The sequence below is a fragment of the Camelus dromedarius genome, chromosome 20 (genome assembly GCF_036321535.1).
Source record: "Camelus dromedarius isolate mCamDro1 chromosome 20, mCamDro1.pat, whole genome shotgun sequence".
NCBI classification, from domain to species: Eukaryota; Metazoa; Chordata; class Mammalia; order Artiodactyla; family Camelidae; genus Camelus; species Camelus dromedarius.
Genome location: NC_087455.1, coordinates 24,584,436 through 24,600,057, shown reverse-complemented (window position 1 = coordinate 24,600,057; position 15,622 = coordinate 24,584,436). Strand labels below are relative to the sequence as shown.

Genomic DNA, 15,622 nt, shown 5'->3' with positions numbered 1-15,622 from the left:
AAGAAATGCATTTGGAAATACAGAAGGTAAAATGACATAATATTTGAGATTTGCTTTATAACCTAACAATAAAAAGTTAAAAGAATATAAATATGAATCTAGGTAAATATTTCTCCTAATGAAGCCAATTTCCTTCTGCAACCATATCATGTTGTAACCTCAGGGTGAGTCCGAAATCAATAACCCCTTGTCTCCAACATTCTCTTCTTCCATAGCTGATTCCTTGATCTTAAGATCTAAAATCTACATTTTTCCTAGTAAGATTTTATTCATAAATTCATCCTGTCATTCCCAGCCATCGAGATCTTTTTGTAATCAGTCAACCAATGTGTTAAATGTCCCGTTCAACTTCTTATCATGCAAAAGTGTGGTTTGCATGCCATATGTTTTCAACCAAATCATTAAGAAAATATTATTCCAAATAAGGCTGAAGAGAGGGCTTTTTACTATACCAGGGGCTTCCTGCAAAGCGTACATCAATCCATTACTTATCACTCCGTCAAATATAATTCAAGTCATCTAACATGACATACCTGAATTTCCCCACCTGTTCCAAAAGAATTTTTAACTTTTATTATGCTTTCAGAAGTGCAAGGCATTATTTATGAATTTTTGGCAAATGCTTCTTTATCTTCCAGTCTAGTAACCCCATTGAAGAAAGCACAGTATTTGCATGGGCCTAACCCATGTTAGTTTTAGTTGCATTGAAACCTGACTTTCTTATAACAGAACATTCTCTATGTTGATATCACGGTCATCTAAGAATTGAGAAATAGGTTTTTTTTTTTTTTTAGGAATTCAGATTAAACTTCAATATGTACATTATTTATTACTGAAGTTTAGAATGATGATGCAGAGGTAGGTACAGGATGCAAACTCCAAAGAAGCAGTTCTGTTTAGTGTCCTCTATGTAGGAAGGACACTATTTAGGTCTTATAATTTGAGTCTGAATAGTTGTCAACAAGAATTTCTATTTAAATACCTATTAGATGCCAGATGCATTACAGACATGCTCATCGTGGCTCTTACCATGTGAGTGGTCCTAAGAGGTTTCTCTACACTCAACATAGCCACTGGCTTCACAACACTCTGAACAGACACCCTCTGCTGTTGGAAAAGGACAGTTTCCAATGATTCAGGGCATCAAGAATGAGCCTTTGATATTAGTGGACAGTTTCCTAAATATAAACCATAATCTTCCTCCCTATGAGCTTCTTTCATTTTGCCTTAATCCCAAAAGGGAGGATAAATCACACCCTTTTCCCACATGACAAGCCTCAAGTGTTGGAAAGAAATGACCCTGTTCTTGTTCTTCCATTCTCTCCCTAGGTCTAGGCTCTCCTATTTCTTCAAACCTCTCTTGGAATGCAACAAAAAAGATGACTACTTAAAGTTTGCCAAAGCCTTCAGAACAGTTATTATTCACTTTGAGTCACTTCCAAGTCAACACCACACTGAGATCACCCATGGCAGCTGCAAAGAACTAATTATTTTTACTTCTGTATAAGGGAATAATTAAATAAATTAAATTGCACATAATTCATACCTTTAGACAATCAATTTTCAAGGGACAATTGAAAAATCCTAAACCAGTTTTCAGGATAGTAGTCTCTAAAGGAGGGGACAAAGAAACCTTTCATAACTGACAGATCCAGTCAAGAATCACATCAGCCACTACAAGACTTACTGACCACTAGGAGTGGTGTGAATGGCTTCCCGCACTCCACAACGAAATCAACCTCAACCCACTAATCACACTTCTGGGAACCACTACTGTCCACTATCAAACAAACTTTGGTCTTTCAAATTAGTCTCCTGTTCCTAACAAAGTTTCTCTACAGTACTAAGCTGATGGAAGGACAGTGACCACGAAGTGTATTTTACCAATAGAAGGAATGCTATGGATAGGACAGCCCTGATTTCTCTCGAGGCATTAGACAGACATCCCGATCTTTGGATAAATAGAAAAGTTAAGCTAGTTTGCTCTTTCTATTCACTCAGCCTACTGCTGTTCTCTACCATGTCTTCATATCAACTTAGAGCCCAGAATTAATACCCATGAGGCCCTCAAAATTCCCTTTAAACCTGACCCTCATGCACACATACACACTCTTCCAATGAAGTGAACATCTAAAACATCACCAAAAGCAAGTGTCAAAAATGAGAACATTAACAAAATATCCTTCCACTTACAAGAACTACTGAGAGGACAAGTCAAAGACCAAGACTGCCTTAATTTATATTTAAGGAAAGTAACCTGGGAGCCCCAGATACAATTCTCAAACCACTGGAATCATTCAGTGTGGAGTCTTCAAAGACCAGTTATAGCAGTGGAAGACCTGAGAACAAATATCATAGTTCCTCTAAAGGGCTATGTCAGAGGGGCAGAGGGGTGGGGGTGGGGGGCGGTGAAGATGGGCACAGGACGTCACTTGGTCATAGGACACTTAAGCCTGCTGTGATTCAACCAAACTGAAACCTGGTCTTGAAAAAAAAAAAAAGTAAGAAAAAGCAGTGTGATAAACTCAATACACAGGTTAATGAAGGTACAGCACAAATCCCTCAACATTAAAAGACAGCTTTTGACCACAAGAAAGAGGCATTAGAACACAGCATGTAAGCTGATCAACAGCGAGGGACCAGAAAATTTTAAATCCTGTATCAGACTTTATTACATGAAGAGAAAAGAGAAACTTAAAAAAAGAAACTTTGGGTTTAAGATCAGACAAGTTTTACCATTCTCAAAGGGCTACAGTGTGAGAGATTCTTTCAAAGAAATGAGTCTCTACCTAAAGATGAAAGAATTTGGCAAAAAATTGTGAAGTATTAAGTTGGAGTTATTTGGTTAACTCCAAATTTTACCAGTTGCTAAAATTTGTAGGCATGTACTTTATAGAAAACATTCTTTAACAAACAAACAAACAAAAGCGAGATAGAGAGAGAAAAACTAATGTTTTCCAAAGTGGCTGGAGAAGCTGGAATCCACCTCCACCATCTGCCTCACATATTAATTAAAACTGTGAGCTTGGATAAGTTTGCCTTTCTCCTTGTTAAAAGGAGATTAGAGACCCAAAACAGAAATGCTCAGTAAGACTGAAAGCACTCTTTCCTGATTCCTTTTCCCTCCTTCTCTGTGAGGAGGTCAAGATGTTCACAGCATCAATCTCACGGGAGAGAGCAGAACAGGTTTGCCTACAGGGCAGAGCAAAGCAAGCCAAAACCTACAGAACTTCGGAGAACAAAGCTGGAAGAAAAGAATGCAAAGTGCGCCCTCTATCGGTCTCTCTGTTTTAATTGCTGAGTGGCTGGTTGGATTGCTGAACCCAGTCATAGGTGACAGACTAAGGCCGTCAGGGCAGAAAAATTCTGTGTGTGCTGACCCAGCAGAACACTACTTGGCCAGAATTGTAGAGTGATCAGCCTGATTCTGACCAGTCTGTGCACCAGCAGTGTGATATATGCAGATCACATCAATGCCAGCCCTGCATGTCACCCCCTGGAAAACTGCAACACTTTTTCTAAAACTTTATATTACTGTTTTGTTAATGAGATAAAACTTGGACCGTATGAGAAATTTTAACAGAACTCCTTATTCTGTCTGTTTATCTTATACTTTTATAAACTTTTTAGGGAAACCGAGAGGAAAATTTAACAACTATTGTCTTTAGGAGATTATTAGCCAAGTAATTATTTACTATAACAAGTCTTGAGATAGTGCTTACAATGTGTCCTCAGTGCTTCCAATGTTTCCTCATAGAGTGACGTATACACAGGACAAACGACTGGAAACCCACACGGAAAATAGACTTTTAGATGACAAAGTTCTGTGTCTGTTTAAAGCAGCCATTTGGCCTCATGCTAATTAAGAAGTCTACCTCCTATTTCTTTAACCAATGCTTCTTAGCCTATTGAAAGATAGATGGATCATGGCCATTTTAAGACCTCAGTGAAAACTCTAGATCCTCTCTTTACACTCTAAAAAGAAACAAAACATTTTGCTTCTACTTTTGTGAGACTCACAAAAACTCTGGACCCCAAATTAAGAAACCCTGCTCAAAAGAGATGTGCTGAGCCAGCTAAACTGGCTTATAAGTGCTCTTAATAGCCTTCAGCAGGTCATCAAAATTGGATGGTTTTAAGTAAATTGTAAAGGTTTTCCCCAAATGACTAGATAAGGGGGAGAAATACCTATAACTAGTTTCTCTACATTTTAAGAGTAAAAATAGTAATATTTACTAGCTTTTCTCTAAACTTTGCTGTTTATTCTGATTGTATGATGGTTTTATGATGCATATGTGTATGTATAAAATCTATATACACACACCCCTACAAATACACATATTGATGCACACATGCACAAACACACACCCACAGACACACACATATTTGTTTTGGCTACTGGAGCACCATAAATAAAAGAAGTTCCTGTAATTCATTATGAAAATAATGATTAAAAAATTAGTGACACAAGTATATCCTACACTTGAGGTCCTAAACTCCCACACTTACGGTCCTATACCTCAGTTATTCCTCCCCCTCAGTCTTCAGTTACTTAATACCAGTTACTTTATTATGAGCATAATTATGAGTTTTAGGAGGTTCTGAGACTCAGTAAAACTCTGGGTCCCAAGGACTTGTGAATGGATTTAAAGGTGGTTAATTTTTTTTTAAACAAATGTTTATGTTGAAAATGCACTATGTACAGGAAAAGCTGGTGAATTCAGGAAGGCTGGATTCTAGTTCTGGCTTTCTTCCACTTAACTTAGGTTTTAATTTACTTTTTAAAGTTACACATTTCAGTAAGCAACTCACCTTCGTATTAGCAAACCAGTCTCACCTCCTTCAAAGGGTAGTGAAATGTCAGTGCCCCCCTGGAAGACACTATACAAAGAACTATGTAGTCTATTCACATCTACAGAAAAACTTACTCTAAAATACACACAAGCACATCTGTGTCTCTCATAGGTCTGTCTACATAGCTACATTTATTTTTCTAGTCATGAATATAAGAACAAAGATTAAATGTTCACCTGTACTAATTAATCTGGTATTAATATGATTGCTTTTTAAGAGGATAAATACTACTTTATTTTTCTCTAAATAATCATTCATATAGACAGTATTTGGGGATGAAAATCCCTTATTGACCCTTTCTAGAGAAGAAGTGCTTTTAAATTATAAGTGACTCCCACAGAGTTTCCCCTCACCTGCCCCAAACTCATCTGCCACTTGGGATGCTTTACCATTCAGCTAATAAATAGGCGCATGAATATACACACAGGCACTGGTATACTCTGTAAAAGTCTGCAGACTACTAGAAGAGACTTCAGAATGAGGACTGGGCTGGGGATGCCTTTCAACATCAGTGTTATTTGTCCTTAAGCACTAAAGACAAATAGGAAATCATGAAATTAAACCCATTATCTCAATCACTCATTCAAACTTCAGCTATGCGCAAGGAACTTTGCATTCAAAAGAAAAATATTTCTCATTAAGTCATCAACAGTATTTTTAAGGGCAAACAACAAAATCTCATTGTCATTGACTTTTAGTTCAGCCACAACTTGTGGAGGAAGCACTCTATTCAGTTTGGTTTGGGGTGTATTAAGATCAATATCCCAAAGTTCTGACCTAGAGGGGCTTAAAATAAAGATGACACATGTGGTAAAAAAATAACCAGAATAAAGGAGGAAATGAGAGTGCTTTAGGAGTAGCATGAAAACCTAAGAAAACTATTAGGGAAAATTCCAGGAAGGCTTCATAGAGGCAGTGACATTTTAGCTGGGCATCAACACATGCTCAACAGCACAAAAACATGAAGACACATAGTGTGCTTGGAAATGAAATAATCTGGGATAGCTTAAGCATATGGTGCTCTCACAGTGGTGGAAGGTTGGAAACTGGCTGTGTGCTGATGGTAGAGTACCCTTCAATGGAGGGTAAAAGCAGCTAGGATTTATTCTGCAACAATATGGAGACCTGGGAGGTGTGGGATTTGTTAAAAAAGAAGTAACACGATCAGATTTGTGGATCACACGGAAAAATTCAATACGGCAGCACTGTAAAGGATGGAGTGAGGAAGAAGTGGATGACGGGAGATGAGCCACTGAGGATCTGAGCTAGGAAATACCTTTGGGAATGGAAAGTACAGGGTGGATATAAACAACATTTCTGATAACCACTAAGATTAGATGAACCAAAAAAAGAAGTAATAGGAAAGTCAAAGACTCGAGTGAGGCTTCTGGCTGTGACACACACAAACCCCATGAACAGATGTAAGAAACACAGGTGGAGGAACACATTTGGGAGATGACAGACAAGGAAATGAGTTGTCATGTTTGATTGTCCATGGAATGGAGTATCTATCCATATATGAGAGTGCATGAAATAACTATCCATACGGCAATGTTTGGGAAATCAGAGAGTAACATAACCTGCAGCTTAAAGACAACACCACCAACAACAACAACCAGGGGCCACAGTTGAAAGACTTTAAGTGTACAGTATCACTAGCCAAAGGAAGAAACTTTCTTTGGAAAGGACCGATCATATCAGTGGATGTAACAAGAGGATATAACAACATTGGTGGAGTTGGCAAGAGGTGAGTATTGAGTATGGAGGACTGTTAAGAAAACTCTTTGGATAAAAATGGGGTGGTAGAGAAGCCAGATTGTGCCAGGTTGAAGAGTGAATGAATGAAACAGGATTATCAGGCAGACAAGAGAAGAGTAGAGGTGAAGGGAAAGGTTGGAAAGCAACATTAGGAAGAAGGAAATTAAGAATCTGAGGATGAGGGGGAGAGCACCATGCTTGAGAAGAGGGTGACTGATGCAGAAAGGCCCTAGAGGAGAGAATAGGTGGAGGGTGGGCCTTGGAAAGAGGGACACTCTGTCCTTACTGCCTCTCTTAGTCCCCAGTCCCTTCTCCTCCCCCATCCTGTTCTGTTGTCCTGAGACAAAGATGAAACGTGGGGAAGATGAGTCATAATCCTTTCTAGTTATGAAAACCCAATCCTCCATAGTTCTACCGTCCTCCCACACACCTATACACTGACACCTATACACACACACATATACACGTATACAGATTTACCCTCCCTATCATATACAATTATACCTTATTTATGTACTTTATTAGCACCTTCCATATTTATTCCAGCTAAAGTTGTAGAAATTTATCAATAGGACATTTGACACTATATTTATCTAATGGCCAATCCTCAATTGCTGCAGATAATGGAAAAAAATAATAATGATGACATTTTGAAAAAAGACAGAACATTTAAAACTATTTTTGTCCCACAGCTCATCACCTCCTTTCAGCAGAGTGGTTACCAAGGATTATGTCGAATGATCTGTCTGCTGTCTATTTCCTGTACTTGGGAGGGGTAAGAGTACTTATTTCCAGAAAAAAAAGTTTTAAAAGACAGTCAGTTGGAAGAGAAGAAGAAAAAAGTAGCCTGGATAATCTATAAACTGGCCAACTAGTCTCTGAAAAAAATCAAGAGGTGTTTTTTCATTAAGGAGTTAGAAGTATCGTTTCCAACTTGTGATTTTTACAAATATTGGCTTCTACTCAAGCTGGATTTATAAACAGATTAAAAAGAAGGCCAGAATTAAGTGGAAATCTGAGGAAATGTCACCTACTCTGAATCACTTCCAAGCTTCAGGAGTGTAATAAGATGCTGGTTTGGGCACAGCAACTTTCTAACTTCTGTGCACTGGTAAGATACTGGCCATAAAAACTCAGAATTATGCAGGAAGAAAAAGCCCATTAACAAAAAAGAACAAAAGAGAAGAAAGGACATATTTATGCTGCAAAGTTAAATATCACGTGAGCTTTTCTGAAACACTCTGGAACTTAAAAAAGCAAGCATACAAAATGTATTTCAAAGCTTTTAAGTGTAAGTTAATATGTTCCATGTGCCATTTTGTATTTTGAAAGAATACTGCGAGAAATGAGCTGTCGTTAAAAGGACTTGTAAACTTGCAGCTATCTCTACAGTTCTTTATTCAATTTTTAAAAATCCAAATTAATTTAGCCCTATAAGGTTTAAGAGAAAAAAAATTTAAACCAACTTTAGTCACCAGAAACATACCACACTATTTGTGCTAAACTCTTCAGTTTCTTAAAAGAAGCCAAATCTAATCTTAGGAACATGAGACATTATGGAGGGAGCAGCTGAGGCTTCAGGAGGGACAAGGCTACAGCAGGAAACACTTGTCATACCACGCCCCCTACCATCAGACCACCAGAAACACAATTACAGGTCTGGGAGCCTTGCTGCTTTTAAAAGAGTTTCATCAAGAAGTTTTCCTAATTCCCTGGTAAATTTGTGCCTGGGCACATAAACAAAAGGAAGACGATGTAAAATTAAATCACTATGTACCAAACTCAAGAAATCCCTGAAGACCATGATAAAGTTAAGACTTGTCTATCCACCTTTCAGTAATTCAGCCTGAAGTGTGGCTTACAATCATTCCCCAAAATGAAACAAATCAAATAACCCAGTTTACCATATAAATAAATCATAAGGGGTCCCAAGACAGACACAGGCAGTAGGGGTTAACAGTAGCTAATAATGACTGTTTTTGAAGGGACTGGTGGGTGAAGGGGCCAGTGAGTTATGACTGCTACCTCGCAGACAAAACATGAGTTGTCAATCAGCTTTTTAAAATGTTGGCATGTGTCTCCCCGCTACAAGATACTATTTCTCAGTATTGTGTTTGTGCCTAACTCACTCCAAAATGTATTGCTGCCAGGCCCCATCAGCGATTATCAGATGCATTTTTATTGCATGATTTGGTTTTCTAAATAAGCAGATGAAAGACCTGTAGGTAGCTAGTGTTGTCTATGATGGTCTTCCCCATACTAAGTTTCCTCTGACATTCTAATCTCTCAATCCTTTGGCTGTATTTTGAAATAAAACAAAGAGTTAAATGATATTTTCACTCTCTATTCCAGACTGGATGCAATTGATTTTAACTGACTAAATTATCTGATCTCTGCCAAGAATTTTATTTCATTAAGAAAATGATATTATAGAGCATCTGAGATCATAGAGCAGACTAAACATAATGCCAAAGGAGTTCTGAGAATGCTCCACAGTGAAGGTTTGATTATTTGCAGATGGAATATGAAAAAAAAAAAAAAGAGAAAAAAATCGGATCCCAGGCATTAGGCTAACCAATCTTGGTATCACTGCTGCCGACATCACAGCACAAAGTCAAGAAAATAACTGATTTTCTAAGCCGAAATACTTTTTTTTTTTCAAGGTACTAATTACTCTTCTTCCTAGAAAGTAATATTTAACTGCCACTATCCAGAACAAAGGGAAAGGGAAATGTTGGTACCACAATAAGCTCTAGCATGTCAACTATCACTGCTGACATGATTTGGCTAGTAGTCAAGCACTCACCAAGGAACTAATTTAAATCAATCTCCTTTGAGAAAGCCAATTGTTTGGTATGAGCAACAATTGGTGTAGGATCAATCAGTAGACATGAGATCAATTAAAACCAGCTTAAGCCTGTGAAGAGGGACAATTCACACAACCTGAGTTAGATCTCTATTCATTTCAATACTCTCACAATGCAAGCCTTAAGCTTCCTTGCAAAGCAGAAAAGCTACTATCACCCTACACTGTCTAGCCAGCCCTTTAAGTAGTTCCACTTTTAATTAAAAACACAGTACACTCTTTGTTGGCACAGATAGTGTGGTCACTTTTAAGGACCGCAGTTATTTTAGCCAGAAACTTGGGATTTGGGAAGGGACATCTGTTAAGCAAAACACACACACACACACTTTGATACTTTTTTCTTTACAACTTTACCAATTCACATGTACTTGAAAGCATTTGAATTTTATTAAATTGAAACATTTATCTGGGAAAAGCTACTGTTGCACTCTTTTGAACTGGGCTTCTAAATGTCAGCAACTTGGGGATGTTGCCAGTAACTGCTGTGAGATTTTGCTAAAGCAGCTTTGAAACAAATAGGTTTTGCGTCAGATACCTAAGCAGGCATAGGCAGTACTTTGGAGATGGCACTGGGAAGAAAAGCATGCAGTATCGCTTCTGGCCGCAGGAGTGCTGTAATGTCATTCTCCACCACATAGCATGTCTGCATTAAGTTCCACCAAAACAGTATGCCTGCTTCTTCCCTGGTCAACCACAATGCGACAAGCAGTGTGGATCAGAAAGACATCATTGAATTAGTAGGTCATGTAATAAACAAGAACTTGACAAACAATTTTAAATATTTCTGTATTTTGAAAACTTTAAGCACTTCAGTCTCTTCAAATAGACTGGAACTTCTACTTATAAGAGGGGGAAAAGCCTTTCCCAACACACTTTGACCACAGTGTAATCAAACATTGCCAGCTCTACTAAGTGATACCTTGAAAAAAAAAATACTGGGGTGGAGAAAGGAGGCAGAGAAGATGTGAAGGAGACAGAAAGCGACTTTTGCAAGACTATTATCAATATCAAACTTTCATGGCCTTTGCGAAGAAATTTCCCCCTAGTATTTTTATTCAGAAAAACTTCTGAAAATAAGAATTTTCCAAATGTCAGAGATGAAACAGTGAGAGAAATGAGGGCGAGAGAAAGAGGTATTCTTCTTATAAACCACAGATCCATAGCGTCAGTTGGACAGCAGAGGTTGTGGAAATCGCACACACTAGTCATCTTATCTTGCCCTCAGGCCAGCCAACCTTGAGCCGCGCGGGTAGGTGAGAACAGCTTAACGACGTCCTAAAAAGCTATAAAAAAATTAGGGAGCAAAAAGAAAAACTCTCCAAAATCAGGATGCAGGACCGGAGATTCCATAAAACGAGCAAACCATACCACAGGTCGAGTGAGACGTTTGTATCATAGAAAAATCAAAATCTGTTAGCCTCAAGACAAATTCTAACTGCGCAAGAGTCCAAATTACGAGACCAAGACAGAAGAACTCTAACGGGCTGCCGTGAACCTTCCATGAGCGGGCAATGTAAGGTGAGTGTGTATACTGGGCGCGGGGTGGGGGCGGTGTGTATTATGGTTTGCATTTAAATCCTTCAGAAGACTTAATTGTGTTTAGCAGCCCTTCCCCTAAAATGCCATTGGATTAGCTGCAGCCGCGGCAGGACTCAGAGACAAATACGGGCGCACTGAATTTTCAGGAAAGCTAGCTCTCTGAAACCGTTCTGGAGGCTTACACTCGCCTCCTCAAAGCGCACACAGGTGATGGAGGCGGGGGTGGGTAAAAAGCCGCAAGTGAGTTTCACTGAGAACAGAAACCTCTCAGAAATAGCTACTTTTGAGGGAAGTAAACAGAGAGGGCAAAGTCGGGCCTGTCCCTAAAACAACACTCAGCAAGCCTAGCGTACCCTCAGAGTTGCTGCTCAGTGCAGAAAGTTCGGTACATCATCTCATTTAGTCTTAGGGTCCAGAAAAATAAATCAGTGTTACCCTTTTCCTGGAAATGCAGATCCTGCACCTCAACTTGGTACTCCTCCCTAACTCTCTCGCTCCCGCTCTCTCCCCTCCGCCCCCTCCCCCACAATACACACAGTACTAGACTGTGTCCAAAGCGACCTGGGGTCAGGATTGGGGGCGCACGTGGGAGGAAAAGGTAAAGACATATTAGCTGCAGGGGAGATGACTGAAAGGACTAAACAGAGAAAGACAAAAAGAACAAGAAAAATGGATGCCAGATGAAAAATGAGACCGAAAGAGCAGAGTTCAGAAGTAGAAGCTCTGCAATTAACGTAGGTAAAGACCGCACCATTAAGCCCTGAGCGCCCGCAGGACGCTCGGCTCACCCGGCTCGCCGCGCGTCTTGTTCCGGCTCGCGGCGCCTTCTGAGGACTGAAAAGACAGAGCGTTCGGCAGAGCTCCCGGGCGGAAAGTGGGGAGCGGTGGTGCACAACGGTTGGGTGGAGGGCACGGTCCTGCCCACCTGAGCCCCGGCTCCAGTGCCGCCACCCGGGCCCCCTCCGCCGACCCCACACGCCTCCGGCAGAGTAGAACCCACCTCGCTTACTGCGTCTCCATCGATTGCCTTGGCAGTGGCTGTAATCCATACAGTTCAGGATGATGAGGGCAAAGGAGAAGAGACGAAACTGCATCTGGGCGGTCGGGCGGGGGACAGACGCCTCTCAAAGTCCGGGAACTGAAGGGCTCATCCGAGGAGCCGGCGCCTACCGCGCCGCTAGGGAAGACGCCAAGGGAGAGTCGCCACTAACCCGGGGGGCCCGCACTCGTCAGTTCGGCGCAGTCAGCATCTCCCCGCCTTGAACCTGAAAGACCAAGAGGAGAAGCGGGGTGGAAAGAGGCACGGGGAGGCAGCTGCCTCTTCACGAGTCCCAATTTAAGAAGGGGAGGGAGGGGGGAAGCGAACCCACTGCCTGGCACGAGCCGCGGAACAGCTTAACCCCGAGCGCACAGCTGCCGGCAACTTGAAGAGAAAGGTGATTACAATCAGTGAATTAGCAACCTCTGTGGACGTTTAGGCTCCGACCCGGGGGAAAGGACGCTGCGCGGGCGCTCCAGGAAAAGAAGAGCTCCACAGCCCCTAAGGGTGCAGGGGGAAAGGCGCGCTCTTCGGCCCTTTGGTCCCACAGTGGGGTACCCAAGCGCCGTGGCCGCGGTAGCGGGGCGCGGATCGCCTACCGTGAGCACTTACGTCTCAGGCGGTGCGGCGTGCCTAGGCGCGGCGCTCCATCCCGTGCTCGGAAGCGAGCCGCCCCGCTAGCACGTGGGCTGGGGAAAAGTTTGCCGAGACCGGCCGGGAGCGCGTGGCACCTCCGGGATTCGGGCGGCTGCTGTGGGTTGAAAGTGCGCGGAGAGTCCTCTGGACTGACCGCGCCTAGCAGGAGCGCGGCTGGGCGGGCGGGTCCGCAGCCTCTGGGATGCTGCGTCCCCGCCGGTGAGTGTGATCCTCCGGCGAGGGGCACGCCGGCTCTCACTCTCTGGGTCCCTATCCAACTGTGCGGTTTCCCGAGCTCTCTCCACAGCCACTTCACAGCTAAGGTTTCTCCGTTTCCAAGCCGTGGGAGACAGAACGCTCCCGGGAGGCCGAAGGGATGGAGAGCGCACTTTCCGTTGGAGATGCTGCCGGGCTGAGGCTCGGGATGCTTCTATAAGTAGGTGGTGCTGTGGTCCAAGGCAACTAAGTCAGGGCTGCCTCGGAGTTCCTGGGTCCTAAAGCCAGAAACTCTCGGGTTTCCCTGAGGTCCTAAAGAGCGCTGACAGCCTCCAGCGAGCCTAACCCCAGGCGAATCCCCTCCGGGCTTTCCTGGAGTGGATGGCTAAACTGAAGAGCAGATGAGGAGGAGACGCCCCCTGACTGTGCTGGGCCCGACAGTCCAGTTGTCTTCTCTAGTGCTCAAGGCGTCCTCTCTAGCGCTCCGGGGTCTTTTCCCACCTCAGAGCCAACCTTCCTGCAGGAATAATCTGACTGGCTGATGGCTTCTCCTACACCTTCCTTCACGAGCTCCTGCCTGGACTACTGCTTCTGAAGCGGAATTTAAACTTGAGCCGCATCCCTAAAGATGTCACACCTCTGCCACTTTTAGATTTACGTCTTGGCTTTGTTTGATAGAAGATCTGTTAGCGCGGCTGAAATTAAAACGCGTCCTCAGTTTAGGGAGTGAAAAGCGTATTTCCACTCATTTGCTTATCCTCAGAAGTAGTATGTCTTGACTTTGTCTCTCCTCCATAAAAACTTACAAAAAGCTCTGATCCCTTGCTTCCGGTACTCTAGAAACTGGGACCTTGCTTATTCCAAGAAAACTTCAGTTTCTTCTGAAGTATTTCTCATTCATAATCCTCCTCCCTCCCCCACCCTCAAAGTCTCCTGAATTGAACTTTTAGGTGCCTTGAGTTTGGGGAATAATCTTATTTAACAGTGTCACATTAAATACACTTGATGCTATCTGATTTCGTTCTGGTGAAATCTGTCCAGAATTTTCATTCTGTCCTGAATTCAATACTGTAGGAATAAATGTACTTACTCCCTAGGCAAAAGAGAAGACTTTATACTGCTAACTATGGCAGTATGAATGTTTGGAAATATGACCAGTTACCTTATTAATATGCTAGCATTTTTGTACCATTTAAATTTTCTTCTCTATGCCTTCAGTTTCAGAAGATGTTCAGAAGTTGGGAGATTTGAGGCAATCATATAGAAACAATAAGAATATTAGGATACTCATGTTGATTAACTGTTCCATTGATGCCTATCCACAACTATTTTATGGATATCACTATTTTTTGTTGTTGTTGTTTTTGGATATCACTATTATATAGCAATATTTATGTGCTAAGTATTTCAGTGTTACTCACTTTATGTGTTTGTGAGAACAACCCAATAAATCTGAGTTGAAGTCTCTGGTCCCATTTCCCAGATAAAAAAATTCAGTCGCTGAGATTGGCCCATATGGTACAATAAAGTTGACAAAGCCCATAACAGACAGTGGATCAGTTTCTCAGCTTTTGGAGTCCTTGATTTTTGTCACAGAATTTGAATTCGATTGGAAATATTTCAGTTTAGGGAGTGGCCCAGTATTTGACATGATGACTTGTTATTTCAGTGAAATATCCCTCAGTCATCATAAATAGCATTTCTCTTTAGCACATGGTGTTGGGAAAACTCGACAGCTGCATGTAAATCAATGAAGTTAGAACACTCCCTCACACCATACACAAAAATAAACTCAAAATGGCTTAAAGACTTAAACATAAGACAAGACACTATAAACCTCCTAGTAGAAAACATAGGCAAAACATTCTCTGAATAAATCTTAGCAATGTTCTCCTAGGGCAGTCTACCCAGGCAATAGAAATAAAAGCAAAAGTAAACAAATGGGACCTAATTAAACTTATAAGCTTTTGCACAGCAAAGGAGATCATAAGTAAAACAAAAGGACAACCTACCGAATAGAGAAAATAATTGCTAAGAATGCAACTGACAAAGGTTTAATTTCCAGAGTATATAAACAGCTCATACAACTTAGTAACAACAACAAAAAAAAAACCAAAGAACCCAATCCAAAAATGGAGAGAAGACCTAAACAAGCAATTCTCCAATGAAGACATACAAATGGCCAATAGGCACATGAAAAAATGCTCAGTATTGCTAATTATCACAGAAATGCAAATCAAAACTACAATGAGGTATTGCCTCACACAACTCAGAATGACCATCACTCAAAAGCCCATGAATGATCAATGCTGGCAAGGCTGTGGAGAAAAGGGAACCCTCCTACTCCTGGTAGGAATGTAGTTTGGCACAGCCATTATGGAAAACAGTTTGGAAATTCTTCTAAAAACTAAAACTAAACTTACCATATGACCCAGCAATCCCACTCCTGGGCATATATCCAGAGGGAACTATAATTTGAAAAGATATGAGCACCCCAATGTTCATAGCAGCACTGTATACAATAGCCAAGACATGGAAACAACCTAAATATCCATCAACAGATGACTTAATAAAGAAGTTGTGGTATACTTATACAATGGAATACTTCTCAGTGATAAAAAAATAAAATAATGCCATTTGCAGCAACATGGATGGACCTGGAGATCATCATTCTAAGTGAAGTAAGCCAGAAAGAGAAAGAAAAATACCATATG

General features: G+C 41.3%; 1 protein-coding gene across 1 annotated transcript in view; it reads right to left on the bottom strand.

The window, feature by feature from the left end:
- Window positions 1-12,282, bottom strand: part of RSPO2 (R-spondin 2) — a 141,968-nt gene extending 129,686 nt beyond the window's left edge. The window contains exon 1 of the mRNA XM_031439491.2: window positions 12,018-12,282. Within this exon, the coding sequence (XP_031295351.1) occupies window positions 12,018-12,111 (94 nt within the window). The 5' untranslated portion in view covers window positions 12,112-12,282. The remainder of the gene's footprint in view (window positions 1-12,017) is intronic.
- Window positions 12,283-15,622: the final 3,340 nt, after the last annotated feature.